Genomic DNA, 23386 nt, shown 5'->3' with positions numbered 1-23386 from the left:
TATCTTTTTTTATTTTTAAATTTTTTTAAAAAATTTTTAATGTTTATTTTTTGAGAGAAAGAGAAAGGGAGATAGAGAATCCCAATCAGGCTCTGTGCTATCATTGCAGAGCCCAGTGGAAGCTCAGACCCACTAACCATGAGATCATAACCTGAACCGAAATCAAGAATCAAATGCTTAACTGACTGAGCTACCCAGGCACCCCTATTTTTTTTTATTTTTAGAAAGAGCACGCAAGTGGGGAGAGGGATGGGGGGAGAGAGAGCGAGCGAGAAAGAGAAGCTCAAAGGGTCCACGCTCAACACAGAGCCCGACGCAGGGCTCCATTTCACAACCGTGAGTGAGATCATGACCTGAGCTGAAATCAAGAGTTGGATGCTCAACCTACCGAGCCACCTAGGCGTCCCCTCAGTTTCTTTATCTTAAAATGGGGATAATAATAGTACCTACTTTACAGGGTTGTTCTGAGGATTAAATGAATTGATATAGAAAAGTGTCTAATGTATACTAAGTGCACATAGAAAAGTGCACCTTCTAAGCAGGCAGTAAATGCTATCTGTGCATTGTTATTGCTTTAGAGAATATCAGGGAATCAACTAGTTAGGTTATCAGTGTTGCCATCTTAATCACCAGCATTGTGGTCATCCAGTATACTTATCTCACCTTGTATGCATATTTTGTGCACAGGATTTACAAAAATGAGCATAACCTGTTTCTGGACTCAAGAATCTTACAATCTAGTTAGGAGATAGAAGGGAAGGCTTAAAAGAAAATAGCAGAAGGTAGTATATGCTAAGTACCGGATAAATGATAAAGATAGTATGTCCTACAGGACTGTAAGAGAGAGAGGAGTTATTGTGGGCTCATAAAGGGAAGGCTTCATAGGGGAAATGCCCATTATGCTATGATTACTTAATTTCACATCCCCATCTTGGTCATCTGGCCAATTGCTTTCTCAGTGGTGGTGCTACCTGCAGTCTCTTTGCCCTCCAATCTCTACTCCCAGTGCACATTTTGATTACATTTATTTTTCCCAAGCACTGTTTGTCATTTATTTGCTTAGAAAGTTTAGTTTTCCACTGTATATAGCAGTGTTTCTCAAATATTAGTGTGCATAAATATTACTGGAAGTTTGTTATAAGTTCAGCTCACCAGGTGTCACCTTCAGGTAAGATGCTTTTTGGCATGAGGCCGGAGAGTCTCTGTTTTAACAGGTGCCCTAGGTTATTCTGATTCAGGTGGCCAAAAACCTATAGTTTAAGGAAGACTGGCATAAAACTAAGAATTCAGTTTCCTTAACTGCTACCTAGAATCTTGCTTTTCCTGCCTTTCCAGCCTCATCCTCCGCCCTTCCCATCAATACCTCTCTTGTTTGAGCCAGATGGGGTGTTTCCTTTGCCATACACTTACCCACTCTCTTTTCTGTCTTTTGTCCCTTTTTCATTTATGTGGTTCCTTCAGCCTCAGTGTTCTTACTGCCATTTGAACAAGTCCAAATCCTGGTTTCTTTCGGTCTTGGAACAGACGTGTTCTAAAAGCATCTTTAGTAAAGTATCTCTAACCTAGAAGGCAGGCTCCAATTTAACTGATCCTTGTGTCTCCTTTTTCACCCAGGGACCTAAATAAGCACTTTGCAAATTATTCACTTCAGGTTTTTTTTTTCTTAATTCATACATTAAATATTTATGGAATGCCTACTGTGTACCAACCACTATTTTGGGTGTTGGTGATAAAGTAGAATTATAGACGCTCAAAAAGTCTGTTTTCAATAACCTTACATTCTAGTGGGACAAGTGTTTGTAAGTAAATATTTAAACTGTTTTGAGAAGAGTAATCTGTCAGTGCTATATGGGATAGGTTAGGAAAGAGAAAGACCAGTGAAAGAAACTAATTAAGGAACTCAGGTAATTAGCCAGTGGGGAAACTGGGAAGGGCCAGTAAGAATAAAAAATACAAAGGAAAAACAGCAAGAGTAATTACTGAAATGAAGGAATGACCAGCAGTACTTGGTAGGGAACCGAAAGGTGTATTTAATATTTGAGCCCTTTGGGAAGGAACAAAAAAGAAGTTAACTTATAAAGGTGATATTTTAGGGAAAAGGTAGTTTAGAATGATATGGTAATGTTTTATGTATTTCAATTTTATTTTTTGCCAATCTAAGTTATTTATTTAAGCTCTCTCCTGCCATAAGCAAAGGAATGGAAGATCAGTATACTGGTCAACAGTTGAAACAACTAAGGAAAGATGTGGAGAAACGGGAACCCTCTTGCACTGCTGGTGGGAATGTAAACTGGTGCAGCCACTCTGGAAAACAGTGTGGAGGTTCCTCAAAAAATTAAAAATACATCTACCCTATGACCCAGCAATAGCACTGCTAGGAACTTACCCAAGGGATACAGGAGTGCTGATACATAGGGGCACTTGTACCCCAATGTTTATAGCAGCACTTTCAACAATAGCCAAACTATGAAAAGAGCCTAAATGTCCATCAACTGATGAATGGATACAGAAATTCTGGTTTATATACACAATGGAGTACTACGTGGCAATGAGAAAGAATGAAATATGGCCCTTTGTAGCAACGTGGTTGGAACTGGAGAGTGTGATGCTAAGTGAAATAAGCCATACAGAGAAAGACAGATACCATATGTTTTCACTCTTATGTGGATCCTGAGAAACTTAACAGGAGCCCATGGGGGAGGGGAAGGGGAAAAAAAAAAAAAAGAGGTTAGAGTGAGAGAGAGCCAAAGCATAAGAGACTCTTAAAAACTGAGAACAAACTGAGGGTTGATGGGGGGTGGGAGGGAGTGGAGGGTGGGTGATGGGTATTGAGGAGGGCAATATACAACTGGATGTTGTACGGAAACCAATTTGGCAATAAATTTCATATATTGAAAAAAAAAAAAAGAAAATGACAAAGGGGGAAAAAAAAAAGAAGGAAGGTGAGCTTAAGGTCCTATATACTTTTCTGGTCTATGTGTATAACCATACAAGTGCTGTGGTCCACACTGGGTAGTGGTCCAAGTTCTCTTTATTCATCTTCATAGTCAATCAGAAGTGGATTCACGTGAGAGTTCTGGTAGACAGTATAATTACCATGTTCCCAGGGAAAGGACTTGGACCTGGTATGGAGATGGAGGTAGGCGACAAACTCAGGTCTCTTGTGCTCTCTGTGATGCAAATTCAGGAAGACACTGAGCATGCTCACTCCTATGCCAGGGAGCACTAAGAAGTAGGTGAGGACTTTCCACATGTGAGCTGTGCCCAGGACCATCCTACCAGCCCAGAAACCCAGTACCCAGCTGCCACCGCCCTCTTAGACCTAGACCTATGGTGATCTTTTAGATGCATAATGTTTATAATGGGACATACAAGTTGAAATGCTCAAAAGCAGTTAGAAATAGGAAGGTCTTGTAAGAGTCCAGCCCTCTCTCCTTCCTTTCTCCAACTCAACTCACTAATATTCTCAGTCTTAGCTGTTCCAAGGCCAAATTCCTCCCAAAAAATATTCTGCATCTCGTTTTGATTTTCTGGGGATGTGACATGACTCCCGCTATTTTGTCCTCCCAAGTGTTTGCGCAGAATGAGGTCTAAGCTCATCCCAAGAAAACCATCTCTAATAATAGCCCTCCCTTGCATGGTTCTCAGCTGACTGGGGTTTGGTTTGCTAGAAGAACTAGGAAGCCATCATAATTAAACTAGAGAGTCCTTTGGGACTTTGGGTATGGTGGTGAGGATCACTGTGGTCATTTATGACTCTTGGGGAAATAGGCAAAGTTTGGAAGATGGATTGTTAAAGCATTAGCATAACACATAGTTTGGGAAGCTACTTGCATTACCTGGAGAATCCTCTTTTGCCGTTCTTGTAATTGCTCAGGCCAAAAAATTCAAATCACTTTTGTCTCCTGTCTTTCTCTCATAATATCCAGTGATCCAGTCCATCAGCAAAAAACAGGTGTGTGTGTTGCGTAAAATTTTATGATCTGATTTCCCCACTAGGATGTAAACTCCATGAAGGCAAGGACTTTGTTTCTGCTATATCCCTAGTAGTGTCTGGAACATAGTATATGCTCAGTAAAAATTTGTTGAATGAATGAATAAATGTGAAATACTTTTTACACATTTTGCTTAATAATTTTGACATTTGCTCCATCTTCAAGAAGCTAAGGAAGTATTTTATCACAATAAAATTATTATAGCTAAAGTCCAAACATTAACCGTACTTGACTGAATAACATTACCTTATAAATATCATTAAAAAAATAGAATCTTTATTCTTTAAGTAGTTTAGAGAGATACAAATTTTAAATACTAAGAACACTCCTCTTTAATGATGCTAATTTGGTAAACTGTTATGAATATGATTTTCTGAAATTTAGTATTAACGAGAGACATTGTGATAAGATCAGTTAGTACTCTTATAGCTGCTATGATTAAAATTTATGAAAAATTTAAAAACTTTTTGAGAAAGTTTTCTCCTGAGTTTCCAGACTTGCTTCCTACTTTAATGTTTGTAGAGATGATGCTTGATATTTGGGAGGAGGTAATTTTACATTTTCTTTTTTTAACTTCTAAACTTTTATGCAGACAGTTCCACATGGTCAAGAATATCCTTAAGAGGGGCGCCTGGGTGGCGCAGTCGGTTAAGCGTCCGACTTCAGCCAGGTCACGATCTCGCGGTCCGTGAGTTCGAGCCCCGCGTCGGGCTCTGGGCTGATGGCTCAGAGCCTGGAGCCTGTTTCCGATTCTGTGTCTCCCTCTCTCTCTGCCCCTCCCCCGTTCATGCTCTGTCTCTCTCTGTCCCAAAAATAAATAAAAACGTTGAAAAAAAAAATTTTAAAAAAAGAATATCCTTAAGATATATGTTGGATTACCTTCATTAATATACAGTGAGTTGTTTTCTTAGAACAGCAAATATTACTTAGGACATATAAGGATATGAAAATTAACTGATGGTGTAGGGCCAGCTGACCCCAACTATTGTTAGGAATACAGTATTTACTTGGTTTAGAGAATACTTCAAATTTCTAGGGATTAAAAAGAGAGGTTATGATCAAAGCAGTTTGTGTGGAAGGTCATTTTAGTGATGATTTTTATGGAGTAGCAGCACAGAACTAAGTTCTTCTAATGGAAAAGAAGAATTGGCTGCAGGGCATAAGCAAATGTTTTTCTCTAACATCTTGACCATTTTGCATTTCAAGTCCATTGTCCATTGCATCATTAAGGTATTGATAACATAGGACAAACAGAATCAATATGTAGCTTTAGTTCAGTTTGGATTTGATCTGCTATCATGAAGTTAAAGGGTAGCCAATAAAAGTTAGTAAGTGAACCTCTATTCTATGTCTTGATGGATTTCAATAAAATCAGCTAACTAGTGGAGACTACTGAGATTCAGGTTTACTTTGAAGAGAATCTACAGTTAACCAGATTTGTTTAGATTTAATAAATAGAATATATGATAATGAAAATCAGCTCAATATTTTTGTCAACTATTTTCTGTTTGGCAATGAAAACCAGCTATTGGATAAAGTTAATTATGGATATACTTAAACCCTTTTCATTGTTTTTAAGTTGTACTGAAAATGAGGGGAAGATTAGTTTTAAGAGCATGCTCTTGCATCACTTCCATAAACCCTTCATAGTTTCCTTAAAGGACTATATGCGATTTGAAGAATAAAATAATCAAGAGTTTGTATGTATTTTTATCAGTAGAAATTTCACCAAGTTCACCTATAGTTTTCTTATCAGAACTCTTATCAGGTTCAGAGTTGCAAGGCAAAGGACCACTGGAATAGTTAATAAGCATATTCTACTTCTGCCCTTCTGCAGAAACTACATGCAAACTTTTCTGTGACTCTTACAGAGAATGCATAGGCTCGGTAAACTTTCATCTGCTTCAGGGTCAGGGCTGATTCAATCTTACGGCAAGTTTATGAGAGTGGCTGATGTGATACAGTTGTTTCTAGTAAAATCAGACTAGCTCTAAGGAGCCAATCTAAGTCCGTCTCTGAGTAAAATTCTATGAGAAACAGACTCCAGCTCAGACACAATTGTAAACCCTGATATAATAAGGACTTGCAGCTGATTTAATCCTATTGAAAATCTTTAAGCAGCCATGAGACAAAATGGTTTCCACATTGACATTAGTGGTATGAACCTTGGATTTCATCAGTATGAGAGGTAGTTACCTGGTACACACAGTAGCCACTTTTTAAGAATTAACATCGTGGTCATTTCAAAGCAGGGTGTTTTTTCTAACATAGAGGCATCTGTTTTGATAAAGATCCAAGTTCCCACAATGTGTTAAGTTTTATTTTTTAAAAACTGAATCATTACAAAAGGCAAACAAGTCAGACATAAGTTCAGAAGTTAGTATAAATCAAGTAGATCTAGTCTCCTTGAACAAAAATGACCAACCTGTTCTAATTTTATATGTGACAGACATAGAGAGCGAGAGAGGGAGAGAGAATGAGAACTGTTTCTCAGTTAAGGCCTTGTATGCAAAGTTTCACCTGGGACTAATTTTTTTCATGAATTTAGAAGCTCCTGAAAATAAGCTTATGCTATGAAGTCGTATATGTATAAAAAGGACAGACAGACACAAAAGTCTAAAGGTCAACACTGCAGATAAAATCTCAAGAAGTATGATTTGAACTTGTGTGGAGAGGTTGGTGTGTAGACTTTTTGTTTGTTTGTTTGTTTGTTTGGCTTACCATATTGAAACACACTGATAATAACCAAGGTCATATATAGTCCGTTTGGCACTTAGAACTGGTCCGTTTTTGTACTTTACAACTTTAATTAGAACAATAGACCAAACATGGACTATATAGTAAAACACAACCTTGCCTGAACTATCACCATGCTGCTTTTGTTGCATTTAGCCCTGGTCTTGAAATGTGAATATGTGAACTGACACTTAGCAGGCTGTAGTGGCCTCATACTGTTACTTCAAAGAGCCGGAAAAGTAACTTCATGAAAGGGAAAACTTGAAACTGTAGTACTCTTTACCATTCTATTTGTTAAGCAGTGATGGGTATCATTAGTTCTGCTCTTTTGCATAATTACTGCAGTATTGTGAAAACTTTTTTTTGCCGTCCAACTGGGAACAATTATATTATGTGGAATCTGGTATAACATTTGGCTTAGAGAAATAAAATCTAAAAAGCCCTCTTTTCTAACACTGTGTATCTGTAGTACCCAGTGCTTGTTCAAGTTTGGTTTTTAAGTTAAAAATAACATGGATTGGTGACAGTTAAGGAGATGTTTCATAAAGAAAGTAATTTATTCTTTATAATGTTTTAGTTAATTTCATGTGCTTAAATTTTACCTAGCACATCACTGAGCTCTTACGGTAATTCATGCATAAAGTGATAACAAGTTTATTAAGTACAATGCCGACATCACTGAAAATTTGAGACTTAAAGATAAACTTTGTTTTCTTGATTCAATTAATTCATCCAGCAGAAATTAAGTATTGCCAATAGTTACGACAATTTGCTATTTATGGAAAACTTCCAAAGTAGGCTGTTTTGGGGTTAAAAGTATACAACGACCTTCTCCCAGCAGCAGTACCCCACCCATCCCAAAAACCAAACTTCCAGAAGATGCAGCTAGAAGAGTATGTTTGCAAATGTTTAGACAGTGAGGCACATAATTCTCTCAAGCTTGTAAAAATTCTTCTTTGTAATTCCAGTATGTGAAGCCATTAAAATACTGTAACTGATTTTGTATTGTATTTGATTTTGTGGAAGATCTTTGCTTCTTTGAAGACACTACTACATTTTAGGAGGGATAGTAAAATTAGAGTAAATGTCACAGTGATATACCGATAGTGATTGTCACTTTGGTTTTGTGGTTTCACACTTGATTTTTCATAATTTATAAGATGTGAAAAATGATCTTCCGATCGGCAAAAGATATTCTGATGAAGGTTAAAGTATGACTGTCGCGTGGTGGAAATATTACTTCTGCACTGCTGTTACAGAACCATAATTACAATAGGAAGGTGGGAAAATACGTAGATATATCTGTGCTTGGTGTATAGTTAAGAAGGTTTCCTTAAAATGACAAAGCAAGGGAATAGATGCTGAATTGCCCTTTTTTTTGGTCATCCATCAGAGCACAAAATGTATTTGTTTGAGATCTTGCTAATTCTCAAGAGGTTGGTTTCTACATATTTTTCTTTAACAATGTAAATATCCATTTATTTGAAGCATTTTTATTAATGAGGCTGACTTTTGAATGTGCCCATAAAAACGTTGATATGGCCAAACCAGAAGTTTCAGTCAGTCAAGCTTATCTTTCTGTGCTCCCAAATGCTACTGAAGAACATGTAATTAATGTCATTTGAAATTATTTTAACACATTCTTTGGTATTGTCACATACTCAAGTATGGCTTTAGCCCCTGCTCCTGAGATACTGTGGCTCTCGCCAGACTCCAGGGTGAGCTAGGAGACTTACCTATCTCCATGCATTAAAAGAAGGAATTGGCTCCAGCTCACCAGCTCCCAGTACAGCTTTCAGCACCTTTCCCTGGGTGGCTAGGGTGTGTGCCACGGCCAGCTGGGGAAGGATGGGAAAATGCGCCGAAATGATCTAAGAAGTAAACTATCAACTTGATGTGTTTTCCTAGCTATCGAAAATCTTCTCGTATTGAAACCCATTGATAGTGAAACCGTAGAATTCCTCAGATTTAAGTACCATCTGGTTGTGCTCAAAGCTTTAAAGCTGTTATCTCCGCATAAAATTTCAGAGCCCTATACTTTTTACTTCACCAAACTATCCATTTTTCAGCCACAAATATTTTTCCAGCTCTTTCAGATTTTATCTAAAAGTATATTTTAACAGTATTTAAATAGTTCTTAAACAATAACAATTTATCTTGATAGATGGCATGGCTGTGTTTTTTCATTTTATTTTAATTAGCCATTGTGGAACCAAATTCCCTTTTGTTTTAGTCTTTTAAATATTGTTTAATTATAGTTATCATGCCAGATATCTTAAAGGTTATTTTACCAATACAGTTTCATTTAACATAACCCATATGGAATCAATAGCCCAGTTTCCTAAAGTGAATGCTTGGAAAATCTTACATTCATATGTTAAGAGTACACATCCTTTCCTCATTAGTTGGAAAGTACAGGGATTTTGGCACGGGTTCTGTGTGGAAGCATTGTGCAGCTTTTATATGGATTTTGTTTTTAGCCTTTGATGACACTGTTTAGAATAGGAAGTATCTAATAAGTAAAGCATTTTGTCTCAAGTGCTGCCAGTGTGTTTAATATATGCCTGGAGGTCTGAAACATTATCTTCTTCACTACAGTAATATGCATTTAATTCTCTGAAAGCAGAAGGTCGAACTTTTAAAAGGGACGCAAAGTACATTTTCAAACAGAATAATTCAAAACACATGGAAGAGGGGACCAGAGTAATGTACAGTTGGTTTTTATGGTTTAATCATGATCATGTTAATGCACACCAGTAGCTAATTAAAGAAAACTTTTATTGTCCATTTTAAATGAGTTAGGTAAAGAGTGGGAGAGCTGATGTAACAGCACTGCCCAGAGATCCATGTTGCTGCTGCATTCACTAACAGCAAGCAGATATTGCTGTTTTTTGACAACTTAAATTATTAGTCCCCTCAGACAATAATAAAGCAAAAGTTATTTTCAGAGTTATTACATGGTGAACTTTTCTCTTTCCACAAAGGAATAGTAAATTGATGCCCAAGTTTAGGGCTTAGCACACATAATTAATTATAAAACTTCTCAAGAGCAGGCCAGATACTCTTTAGTATAATAGATAAATCTGCAGTGAACTGGTGACAAACCAATGGATTTTTAAATATGTCTCAAAAATCATCAGCTTATTTATTTCATTGCTACAAATAGTGTGGAAACTTAGAAAAATGGAGGAAATCTTGGCTTTTAACCCAGTTTTAAGAATTTAGTTTCCTAGTACTGAGAAAGTTGTACTTTTTTTTTTTTTTTTTCCAGTGAGAGTCAGAGTCTTTCATCTCTGGGTCATTGGTTCAAATTCCATTCTGCTCAGTAGTGACTAGAATTAGTTACCATCTGACTTCTGTTCAGTAACCTGCATGACCCAAGCTGATAGCTGCCATCCTGCCCTTGCTGATTATTTATATCTCAAGATCAGGCTACCTGACATTCACTAGAGCCTAATGTGGCAATCTCAACACGTAATAGGGCTGAACACTAAATATCTTTACCTATGGGAGGTTTATTTTGTCATGTTAACACTGTTGGGGAACACTTAATTTACTTTAAGGAAGGAGAGACTAGACTTTAAATAACAAATCTGTAAATCAGAAAATGTAATGCTCTATTCATAGAAAGTAGTCTCATGTAGTTAACTGTGTTCGCCTTTCCTGACTGAGAATAAAAATAGTTGACTTCTGGATTTGGGTGTTCCACGGAACTCAGCCTAAAGGGATTCTTTATTATTTCTTTATTGTGTTGTATACAGATATTTAGTTTGTGATGCCTCAAAACGTGGGCAGTAAGTCCTAGACTACTTTTTCACATATTATTTGAGAATTCCTAGTTGGTAATGGATCTGATGTATATTTGAAATTTTTATAATAGGGATAACTAAAAGCTTTAAAATTAAGTTATCAATTGGTAATTGCCTTGCTCTTTATTTTACTGAATTTTTATGTTAAATATGCTCCTTTGTTTATTTAGTCAGCACACAATTGTTAAGCTCTACTATGTTACAAGGAATATCATGTGTGCTAGGAATACGAATGGCGTTCCCTCTTACCCATTGCCTAATATCTGACTGACCTTACATCTATTGATCAATCCCTTTAAGCCTCAGGTTCCTCAGCTGTGAAATGGGGATAACAGTACTCCTTCAAAGGGTTGTAACACTTGGTATAGAAAATGTACGTGTGTGCTAACATTTGGCAAATAACAAACGTACTCAGTGAGTGGTATCTTATTTTTTTTATTTTCAGTCGCTTACATTGAATTGCTCTGAGACAGAACACAGTGTGAAAAGTGCTAAGATAATATTAGTTTGTTACAAAATTGCAAAAGCTGGTAAGACTGGCACCATCTGGTAGGGTTGAGGAAGTCTTTGCAAAGAAGGGGACTTCTTTTTTTTAACTTACCCTTAATCGCATGCTGCTGTGTGTGTTGAACACATTAACTCATTTAGTGCTGCAGCAACTTTGTTGGTTGGATGTGAATGTCCCCAGCGTGAGGTTGAGGACCCAGCAGAGACTGTGAGGATTGCGCGAAGTATGGTCAGCTCACAAGGTAGAGTGCAGATCAGGAAAGAGCCCGTGAATATATTTGGAAAGACCTTAAAGAGAACAGTATATGGGGAGGTCTGTGTCCACGTGTTTATATACTAACAATCATGTATTTCTAGTCGGCAGAGCAATTTTTTTCATTTCTTATTCTGTCAGAAACTAACATATCCTCAAACATTTCTGGATCTTCTCTTCAGCATGTCAGGTTCTGCACTAATCCTTAGTGATAGATAGAAGCCAAGTGACATGGCCGAGTCCCTCCAACAGTCCTTTACCTGGTAAAAGAGACAGGCATATGGCAGCTGCCCATTATTAGGTGCTTACTGTATACCAGACATTATGCTGACCTCTGTAGGCAAATTAGCTCATTGAATCTTCAAACCCTTTGAGGTCAAATTTAATATCCCTATTTTACAGATGAGGTTATGTAGCCTTAGAGAGGTTTGTACCTTGTCCAGAATCCTACAGTCAGAAGGTATTGGACTTGACCCCACAGCCATCTGCCTCTAAAGCCTATAAATACTTTAACACTATCTAATACTGCCACCACAGAACATTTTAGGAGAAAAAATCGAAGTATGTGTAAAGTGCTAGGCTCACCAAGCAGAAAAAGAATGAGAGAATAATTCTCAGACAAGTGTCATTTGTTCTGAGTCTTGATGGATAGCTAAATATTTGCCAGCTACCAGGAGCTCAGAAGGGCCTCTCCAGGCAGGAAAGAGCACCACACAGATAGAATGGCTTAAGAGTACATGATATCTTCAAAGAACAGGGTTAAGGGGCGCCTGGGTGGCTCAGTCGGTTAAGCGTCCGACTTCAGTTCAGGTCACGATCTCGCGGTCCCTGAGTTCGAGCCCCGTGTCGGTCTCTGGGCTGATGGCTCAGAGCCTGGAGCCTGCTTCCGATTCTGTGTCTCCCTCTCTCTCTGCCCCCCCCCCCTCCGTTCATGCTCTGTCTCTCTCTGTCTCAAAAATAAATAAACGTTAAAAAAAAATTTTTTAAAAAAACAGGGTTAAGTTGTTTTTGCCTCAGATAGTTCTTGTTGGACTTTGATAACAATATGTCTCCTTCAGCTATTTTAAAATCAACTTGCAAGAAATATTTTTAAAATTCTAATAAAAAAATAAAATTCTAGTGTCTCTTACATCACTGTCTTGAATTAGTTAACAGCCTTCAACATTTTCATAAGCAACTCATAATAATTTGTACCATGTGGAAAAATGATACTATATTTATCAATTAAATTAAAGAAGCCTAAGAAATGATAAGCAATACCCAGTACATTGGGGAGTATTTTTCCATTGCTGGTGCTAATATAAATTAATGTAGCCTTTTTGGAAGGGTGTTGACAATATTCAGTAACCTTAAACTTTTTTATACCATTTACGTAGTAATTCCACTTTTAAGAGCCTTTTCTAAGGAAATACTAAGTGTTTTTCCACACATGTTTATTGACAAAAATTAAAAACTGGAATGTTCCGGGGCACCTGGGTGGCTCAGTCGGTCTAGCCTCTGACTTTGGCTCAGGTCATGGTCTCACAGCTCGTGAGTTCGAGCCCCACATCAGGCTCTGTGCTGACAGCTTGGAGCCTGGAGCCCGCCTTGGATTCTGTGTCTCCCTCTCTCTCTGCCCCTAACCCACCTGCATTCTGTCTCTGTCTCTCTCAAACATAAATAAACATTAAAAAAAAAATTTTTTTTTAACCTGGAATGTTCAATGATATGAAAATGGTTGAACAAATGTTCCTAACACTAAATGAAATATTATGCAGCCTTTTAAAACAGCATTTATGAAGAGTATATTAGCATTTTTAAAAACTGGGATATACTTTGTCTCTATGGTATGATCATAACCATAAGGGGACCGAAGGCAGGTGGGACCTTTGTACAGGTGGAGAAAAAAATACTGAAAGGAAGTACACTAAAATATTACCATTGGTCATGTTTGGTGATAAGTGATAGTCGGGAGGATTTGGGTTTTTCCTCAGATTGTCCATGGCTTCTTTAATGAATCTGTGTTACTTGGATAAAAAAGCAAATGAAACATCTAGGTCTCGAGTAGCATCTCACAAACTGATGGTTGGCAGGACCTAAGAAAGGGGAGCAGAGGAGCAAACTAGAGGTCTCGGTGCTGTGCTGCCACAGTGATGGGAACTGCCACTGCCACCAAATTGTCCTTTGTTCTCCACACGGGGAGTGGTGGATAGAAATTTTTGCGAATAAGTAGCCTTTAGTGCACAAAAGAAGAATCCACCTTCAGGGGCTTTACTTACTTGTATTTTGCTTCATCAATTATGTATATACTCTTGGTTCAAGTCCTATTGTAGAGAAAAATGAACTTCATTTTTAATAAAATACACTTTTTCTTTTCTTTTCCTTCATTATTTAAGACTGCTGACTTTTCCCTCTCTTTCCTCCTATCCAAAAACTTAGAAATTAATTCTATAATGACAAGGGTAAACAGTATAAGCTACTTCTACCTAAAATAGAATTTCAACCGATAGTAATCATGATTTGGAAATACGAGTTTATTACACTACTTGAAAAAAAATCACTGTCAAGAAGACTAATATATTCTTTAAAGAGGCATTTTTAAATCCATACTACTGTTAGTATTAGTCCAGAGACAGGAGGTCTGACTCAAAATATACTCAAAGGTGTATGTTAATAATAGAAATGCACATTTGATGCTTTTTCTCAAGTATTTCCTCGGCATTTTAATATGAATAATTTTTTGAATGGTTACTTGATTTTTAGGATTACTCTGATATAGGTAATACTAGAGCCATTTTAACAACATATTTATATAACGTCCTTTATATAATAACACTTGGGATGTAACTAGTTTAAAATATTTTATTCTTCCTTACAGATCTCTAAGCAAGAACAGAAAAAAATGGATACGTTTGATGGAAACGTGGCTGAAACCTCATCTCGGTACAGTGGTGCTCAGGATAGTGGAATTGGCAGTGACAGCGTTAAGATCAGAATAGTACAAATAGAGCAGCACAGCGGTACCAGTCAGCATCGCATCGCCCGTCCCTCACGCCAGTCATCAATTGTAAAAAATCTCAATTTTATTCCCTTTGACGTATTTATTACCGCAAGTAGAATCTCACTAATGACCTATTCCTGTACGGCCATACCCAAATCAAAATCCCAAGAACATAAGGATGATGAAAAACCAGGCAAGAGTTCATTAAATCTCCCAGAAGTTGATTCAGATGTTGCTAAGCCCAGCCAGCCATGTATTTCTACCGTAACAGCAGAAGATCTCTTCAGCAGCAGCGTATCTTTTCCTTCGGGGAAGAAAATAGGGGTCATCTCTCTCGAAAGCCTTCATGCATCCACGAGGTCATCTGCTAGACAGGCACTTGGTATAACTATCGTTCGGCAGCCTGGACGAAGAGGAGCCGGTGACTTGCAGCTGGAACCTTTTTTGTACTTTATTGTGTCCCAGCCTTCCTTGCTTCTAAGTTGTCACCACAGAAAGCAGAGAGTGGAAATATCCATTTTTGACGCTGTGCTTAAAGGGGTAGCCTCTGATTACAAGTGTACAGGTAAGAGTCTTCAGCTTTACTGGAGTGCTAATAACTACTACTACTACATAGTGAGTTTTATTCCCAACGTATCAAGCTTGATCAAACAGAAAACAGCTGGCAGACCAGACGAGACTCCTTTTCTCTGCGGAATATGTAAATATGTAAAGTTCACGTCCCACAGCTGAATCATGTTTAAGTAAATGTTTGAAATGTATCAAGGTTTAGCCCCAGTGTTCTTACCGTGCCTCTGAATATTCATTTCTTTTTTCAAGAGCTGAATGAAACAGGGGTTCTTTCTGGCCTATAGAAATGCTTAAGAATTTCCAGTGATTGGGAAGTAAAGCTTTTTTTCATATTAATGGCCCCTGGGTATGCTTTCCATATTAATGCAGCTGTTCAGGTTGAAAACAAAACAAGAGGAAAAGGGGCTGTTGTAAACAGAAAGTCCATTGGATGAAAGAAAAAAAAAAAACCTTAGAAAATGAAGTTTATTGTTTTGGTATTCTTTTGATCTAATCATCTTGCTGTAACAGCATTATATTAAATGTATTTGAGAAAGTTTATGAGTAAGGTAAGATCATTTAAAGATGTTTATACGTGTATAAGAAACACATTTATTAGCGGTATTTGCCAATTGGCTCTTGTTTCTCCATCCATACCTTTCTTATAACCAGAGAACATCCTCCTACATTATAATAATTATATTGAACTTCTGAAGGTTGTTGCCTTTTAAGAGTAGGAAGCGATCAGGGGTTTGGATTTAAAACATAATCGCTGATAGTAACAAGGGCTAATGGAAACGGGGTCAGAGTATAGAGACTTTTTCCCTGTGTTGAGGTAGAATCGGAGATTTGGCTGGAGAACTGGAAGGGGTAGCTGGCCATCTAAGATTCAGTACTGGAAGAAGGTCCTAGCAAGCTCAGGTATAAATCAGGCATTTTTATTGCTATCAGGTGGTCCCATCTAGCAGATGGAAGCCAGCAGTGAGGCATTTGGAGAATTTGTCCAATCTGGAAGTCAAGCTGGTTTGTTCTTAGCATAAAGGAGAACCATTTTACACAGCAGGCTCCTGGAGAGTAGATGGCAGGTGTGAGGATTAGGATTCATTTCAGGCCAAGGAAGTAGGGTCAGAGGAGCCCTTGGCTCTTGCTCAAGTGTAGTACAAGTCCTCTACTTTGGAAAAGGGTAACTAGCCAGTTGCTAAGGAAGAACAACCTAGGGTTACCTCCTAGACTGCATCCTAGCCTTCTCTCCATTGATGTGCTGCTGGAACTAGCTCAGACTGGCTTGCAAGAGCCAATCGTTAAAGTTTTTAGGAACTTTGAAAGATAGATGTTAAACCACTGGTAGTTTAAATCAGCGATGGTGAGGATATTTAGCCACATGGATGGGCAAATCCTGTCAGTCAGCTCTCCTGCTCTGAGAGCCAGTTTTTAAACATTTGCCAGTAACCACTACGTCCCTTCCTCAAACACGTTCTCATTTACTGAGTACATAATACAATAGGAAATACAATAGGTCCATCAGGGGCACTGAAGATGGGAATGGTACTGTGATTGATGTCTCATGTGATTCAAGGACTCATGCCTATATACCTGATACCTGTTTGGGAGTCTGCTTAGCATTGGCCAAAACTATGTGCAGGAATGGGAAAATAAGTCTTAATTCCAAGGCACTCCTTAAGTTCTTTCAGCCATAGTTGCTTATAGGCTGGTAGCTTCAGTGGCCTCTACTACGAGATACTGATACTGAGTTCAGTGAAATTATCAGGGCTCATATCAAAGCTGTGCATTTGAATTATAATCAGTTCTTAGGTTGAAATAATAAACTATTTTTTGTTTAAAAAAACTCCTTGGGGGTGCCTGGCTGGCTTAGTCAGTGGAGCATGTGACTCTTGATCTCAGGGTTGTGAGTTTGAGCCCTATGCTGGGTTTAGAGATTGCTTAAAAATAAAATCTTAAAAATAATGTTAAGAATTAAAAAAAAAATAAAAATCCTTGTATGTAGACCAACATGGAACCCAAATTCTGTAGATGAAGCTTAGAGTGAAGATGATGGGCCAGTTCACTACAGGGGGTCCTATGTGGGAGGAAAAAGGTTTACATACCTTCTAAGGAGCATCCTTTGCATAATATTCTTGTAGATGCCTTTCTTTACACAAAATGTGTCTACTTGGACATTTACATTACCCCAAAAAGAATTATCAATATAAATTATCACATTTCTTAAAAACGAATTTTGTCATGGGGCGCCTGGGTGGCTCAGTCGGTTAAGCATCCGACTTCAGCTCGGGTCATGATCTCACGGCCCATGAGTTCGATCCCTGCATTGGGCTCTGTGCTGACAGCTCGGAACCTGGAGCCTGCTTCAGATTCTGTGTCTCCCTCTCTCTCTGCCCCTAACCCACTAGCATTCTGTCTCTGTCTCTCTCAAAAATAAATAAACGTTAAAAAAAATTTTTTAATGAATTTTATCAGAAAGTAAGTAGTTAAGGGGCGCCTGGGTGGCGCAGTCGGTTAAGCGTCCGACTTCAGCCAGGTCACGATCTCGCGGTCCAGGAGTTCGAGCCCCGCGTCAGGCTCTGGGCTGATGGCTCAGAGCCTGGAGCCCGTTTCCGATTCTGTGTCTCCCTCTCTGTCTGCTCCTCCCCCGTTCATGCTCTGTCTCTCTCTGTCCCCCAAAAAATAAATAAACGTTGAAAAAAAAAATTAAAAAAAAAAAAGAAAGTAAGTAGTTAAAATATGATAGCTAAAAAAATTAAAGAAGCAACTAGCATTTATTGGATGTTCATTCTGTGCCAGACAGTGTACTAATTTCTTTAAATGTATTTTCTCATTTAATCCTTGTAACAACTCTATATGAAATGCTATATATAATCCCATCTTAAAGAAGAGGAAACTAAAGTGTGCAGAAGTTAAGTAACTTGTCCACGATTACAGACATAGCAATAAGCAGAACTAAAATTCAAAACAAGATTTATTGGACTTGTTAAGTCTGGTCTCTCAGTGGATCCCTGGAGTAAAGAGAAAGACGTGAATCCACAATTCTCTGTCAGCCTTCATTGTCCAGGCCAGGATATGCAAATGGTTCCCTCTGTAATGTTTTAACTGGTGGATTTTTGTATGTTAAATGTGTCGTGATATGACTACACAGTACTGCCTCTCTTGGTATTATGACAAACCTAAGTTTTAATTCTAGCTCTGTTGTTTACAAGATGTATACCTATCTATAGGGCAGTTGTAAAACTGAAAATAGGTAATTCATGAAAGTACTTAACATTGTCAAGCAGCTAGTAGGCCCGAATAAATGTTCACTTCTACTGCTTTAGCTATTATGATTATACAGCAAAAAGATTACCAAACTGGGAACCAGGAATTTAATATTAGCTTTGCCAGTAATTAGCAGAGTGATCTTAACCAGGCAATTTACTTTCTCGAGTTTCTGTTTTCTTATTTGTAAAATGTGGTGATTATAATAGATATTAACAAGGTCCATTCCAGTTCTAAAGCTTCATTATTCTCTAATTTGGAATTCATCTTCCCATACTCACCTTTCTAAAAATATTTATACTGCTTTGGCCTCAGGGAGTTGACTTCTGTGAGTACCCTATAAGAATAAAATGTATTCTGACTTGTCTTAAAGATGCAGATTTTCTTTTGACATTCTAGTGGAGCACTAATTCGTTTATTCAGTGTTTTAAATGCATAAATTTTATTAAATATTAATGAAGTTATTTTTTAAAGCTGATCCAGGGAATTTCTGTTTTAAATTGGTCCCTTTGAGTGAACTGTACAAGTCCCATTATCAATTTAGTAAGCTAGGAACACTTGTTGTAGCACTTTTCCATCCTAAAGAAAAGACTGTTCTGTTTCAGGATTCTTTTGAAGCCCTGTAATCATGTGGGTAAGAAAAAAAAGAAAGATAAGAATGCCTATAATGTTAACATTCAGGGGGAAGAGAAGAGTTGAGGTGGCCGGTTTCATTTCTGGATTCTAAAGTGAAAGAGTCATTGCAGTGTCTTGATTGGAAGGATAAAAAGGGGTGTCGTCATGAAGCTAACTTTCTAAGAAAGATCCAGGAAAAGTTAAAGCCATCATAAGTTAAAAATGAAAGAGATAACATATTACATCTTTCTGCCATATTTATACTCTATTTATTGAGATATAATTGGCATACAGTATTAGTTTCAGGTATAAAAACATAGTGATTCAACATTTGTTTACATTGTGAAATGGTCACCATAGTAAGTCGTTACCATCTGTCACCTTACAAAGTTAATCCAGTTTTGTTGAATATATTCCCCACGCTGTATATTATACCCCCATTACTTAATTTATTTTATAACTGGAAGTTTGTACTTCTTAATTTCCTTCACCCATTAGGGCCCTCCCAACCTCCCTGCCCTCTGCAGCTGCCAGCCTATTCTCTGTATCTATGAGTCTAGGTTTTATTTTGTTTTGTTTTTTAGATCCCACATATAAGTAAAATTATATGATATTTGTCTTTCTCTGCTTGATTTATTTCACTTTGCGTAATAGCCCTCCAGGTCTATCCATGTTGTCACAAGTAGCAAGATTTCATTCATCTTAATGGCTGAATAGTATTCCAGTGTGTGGGTGGGGTGTGTGTATGTATATGGTAGCTCTAACTTTTTTTAAAAGTTTATTTATATATTTTGAGAGAGAGCGTGAGTCGGGGGAGGGAGCAGAGAGAGAGAATCCCAAGCAGGCTCCATGCTGTCAGTGCAGAGCCCGACGTGGGGCTTGAACTTAGAAAGCATGAGATCATGAACCACCCAGATGCCCCAAATGGTAGCTCTAACTTTTTGAAAACCTTCATGCTCTTTTCCATAGTGGCTGCACCAATTTACATTCCCACTAACAGTGGACAAAGGTTCCCTTTTCTCCACATCATCACTAACACTAGTCATTTCTTGTCTTTTTGATAATAACCATTCCCACGGTGTGAAGTGATATCTCATTGTGGTTTTGATTTTCATTACCCTGATGATTAGTGATGGTGAGGATCTTTTCATATGCCTGTTGGCCATCTGTATGTCTTCTTAGGAAAATGTCTATTCAGATCCTCTGCCCATATCATAAAAAGATTATTTGCTTTTTTGTGAAGTTATAAGAGTTTTTATGTATTTTGGCTATTAACCCCTGATTGGACATATCATTGACAAATGTCTTCTCCCATTCAGTAGGTTGTTTTTTTAGTTTGTTGATGATTTCCTTCATTGTGCAGAAACTTTCTAGCTTGATGTAGTTAGGCCTTTGTTTATTTTTGTTCTTGTTTCACTTGTTTCTGGAGTCAGATCAAAAAAGACATCACTAAGACTGATATCAAGGAGCTTACCAGCTATGTTTTCTTCCAGGAATTTAATAATATCAGGTCTTACATCGAAGTCTACTCTGTTTTGAATTGATTTTTACATGGTGTAAGATAGTGGTTTAGTTTCATTCTTTTGCACGTAGCTGTCCAATTTTTCCAACACAATTTACTAAAAAGACTATCATTTCCCGATTGTATATTCTTGCCTCCTTTGTTGAACGTTACTTGAACATATATGTGTGGGGTTTTTATTCTATTCCATTGATCTATGTACCTGTTTTTATGCCAATGCCATACTGTTTTCATTACTGTAGTTTTGTAGTATAGTTTGAAATCAGGGACCCTGATACTTCTGGCTTTGTTCTCCTTTCTCAGGATTGCTTTGGCTGTTCGGGGTCTTTTGTAGTCTCATACAAATTTGAGGATTATTTGTTCTGTGAAAATGTCATTGGAATTTTGATAGGAATTGCATTGAATCTGCAGATTGCTTTGGGGATTACGGAATTTTAATAATATTAATCCATCCAGTCTGTGAGCATGGAATATCTTTCCATTTATTTGCATCATCTTCAGTTTTTTTCATCAGTGTCTTATAGTTTACGATATACAGGTCTTTTACCTCCTTGGTTAAATTTATTCCTGGGTACTTTATTCTTTTGTATGCATTTGTAAATCAAGATTGTTTTCTTGATTTCTCTTTTTGCTGCTTTCATTTTTAGTGTATAGAAACATAACACATACACATTTTTATATATTTTTTATCTTGAAATGTTACTGACTTCATTACTTCTAATAGTTTTTTCCAGTGGGGTCTTTAGACTTATTGTTCCACTGTTTTCTTCCCTCTGTGCTTTCTGATGAGAAATCCATGGTAATCACAGTCATTGTTTCTGTATATGTAACGTGTTGATTTTCTCTAGGTGCTTTCAAGATTTTTTTCTTGATATTTGGTTTTCTGTAGGTTGATTATAATGTGTCTGGGCTTGATTTCTTTGAATTTATCCTGTTTGAGGTTTTCTGGCCTCCTTAACTCTGTAACTGTATGCTTTCTAAAACTAAATTCGGGAACTTTTAAGCTATTATTTCTTTAAATGTTTTTCTGCACCAATCTTTTTTGGACACCAGCATTAAACTTTTTATATTATTCCACAGATCCCTGAGACTCCATTCTTTTTTTTGTTTCTTTTTTCCTATTTTCTTTTTTCTTCTCTGTACTTCATATTAGATAATTTCTTTTTTTTTTTTTTTTCAACGTTTATTTATTTTTGGGACAGAGAGAGACAGAGCATGAACGGGGGAGGGGCAGAGAGAGAGGGAGACACAGAATCGGAAACAGGCTCCAGGCTCTGAGCCATCAGCCCAGGCTCGAACTCACGGACCGCGAGACCGTGACCTGGCTGAAGTCGGACGCTTAACCGACTGCGCCACCCAGGCGCCCCGATAATTTCTATTGAATTTTCCGGTTCTAAAATTTTTATTTGGTTTTTTTCTATGGTTTCTGTTTCTCTTCTGAGAACTTCTATATCTCTACTCGTTTTAAGCATGTTTACCTTACCTCATGAAACATAGTTATAATACCTGCTAAAGTCTTAAATGCTTTGACGCTGCTAACACAGCACAGCCACTGCAGGACCTGCCCCCACCCCCCACGTACACACACACTGTAGCCACCCTTGGAGCAAAACCAGGAGACAAAAAAGAAGTATAAAAGACAGCAGGTTTTCCTACACTCTTGAAATCACAGAGGCCTTAATTCCCAGACATAAGGACGTTTGACTGTTCTTGCCATCACTGTGCACCACAACCCAAGACTCACTTTCAAGTCAAAGTTGTGAGAGAAAAGAGGAAAAACAAAACAAATTGAGAAACACCACCGTAGCAGTCCTATCTGCAAGTTCGACTCTCCTCCCCAGTCTACATTGTTCTTGTTTGCTTTTTAGAGCCCTCAGGCCTTTTTTTTTTTTTTTTTTTTTGTATTTTCTCTCTCGAGTTTTTTATTGTAAGCAGCAGGAGAGTTAGGTTGAAGTGAGCTTATTACAACTTTGCCTGGCACCAGACGTCCTTCAATTTTAAAATAATAAAATTATTATCTAGTCTATTAGCAGAGACATGGTCTTCTGAGAAACTTAATACAGGATTTCCTCCAAAAGTGATATTTTAATATCTTTACATCTGTGACACAGATCGGTTAATATGCTGTAATGAATAAACTGCTCCCAGGGAGTTGTCAGCATTAACTTGATTCTGCACATGTCACCGTTAAGCAAAGAACATGTCCACATACTCAAAGGGTGGTAATAGTGTTCTCTTTCTCTGTTCCTGAGGGATATCCTTTCATATATTATAAAATCAAATTAGAAGAAGAAATGCTGTGAAATTCATTGTCCCTCATGTCAGTCTGCCTTCTCAGCACATGTGACTGATAAATATACGTGTGTATATTATATATACCACTTATGCATATACATATTTAAAAACCTAAATTCTATGAGAGGCTACCCAGAATACATGATAAATGGAATCTATATTTATACCTATACCTGCCTCTTTTTTTTAGAAACCTGAAGTGATATAGAACCGGTAACAACTGCTTATAAATTTGAAAGATTAATAAAGCATCATCGCCAGTCTGCATAATTTAGTGATCTTAAATTATGCCAGCTCTACCTGCAAGTGTGTGTGTGTGTGTGTGTGTGTGTGTGTGTGTGTGTGTGTGTGGTCATTTGCTTTACTCGCCCTAGTTTAAATAACAGCAGGTTATCTAAAGCCTAAATTATCAACTTGCATTTCTTTTATGACTCTTGATATTTATAGTAACCTATGAGTGATCTTCCATTCAGTCCAGGTAGACAGTACATCTGCAAGTTAACAAGTTTCTTTTTAAAATATTAAAATAATGTGACAGTGGGCTTTTCCATGTCCCTCTTACCTGAAGCAACATCTAACAGAAACGAGATCTTCTGCCAGCACCTTTATATGTAGCAGCTGTAATATTGGCAGTTCTCATTTAAATAAAGATGAATGTAGTTGTTTTTAACATAATCGTATTAGTTGTGTTTATAAATATTTAAAAATTGGTATTTATTTTGTTTAAGGTAATGGAATCCAGATTTGAAGTTGCCTCATATCTTGACTATGCAGCCCAAGGCAGACTTAAAAAGTCATTTTTCTTCTTGTTTGTTTGGGGCTTTTTGTTTGTTTTTGAAGAAATGACTGCCATCTGCT

General features: G+C 37.5%; 1 protein-coding gene across 10 annotated transcripts in view; it reads left to right on the top strand.

The window, feature by feature from the left end:
* VPS13B (vacuolar protein sorting 13 homolog B) overlaps positions 1 to 23386 on the top strand; it is an 811203-nt gene that overhangs the window by 588144 nt on the left and 199673 nt on the right. For all 10 annotated transcript variants that reach the window (XM_045454090.1, XM_045454093.1, XM_045454091.1 and 7 more), the window contains one exon: positions 14158 to 14845. In XM_045454090.1, the coding sequence (XP_045310046.1) occupies positions 14158 to 14845 (688 nt within the window). The remainder of the gene's footprint in view (positions 1 to 14157; positions 14846 to 23386) is intronic.

Source organism: Leopardus geoffroyi, chromosome C3 (genome assembly GCF_018350155.1).
Source record: "Leopardus geoffroyi isolate Oge1 chromosome C3, O.geoffroyi_Oge1_pat1.0, whole genome shotgun sequence".
In the NCBI taxonomy this organism is placed as follows: domain Eukaryota; kingdom Metazoa; phylum Chordata; class Mammalia; order Carnivora; family Felidae; genus Leopardus; species Leopardus geoffroyi.
The sequence above is the reverse complement of the archived record's forward strand: the minus strand, read 5'-3'. Positions and strand labels throughout refer to the sequence as shown.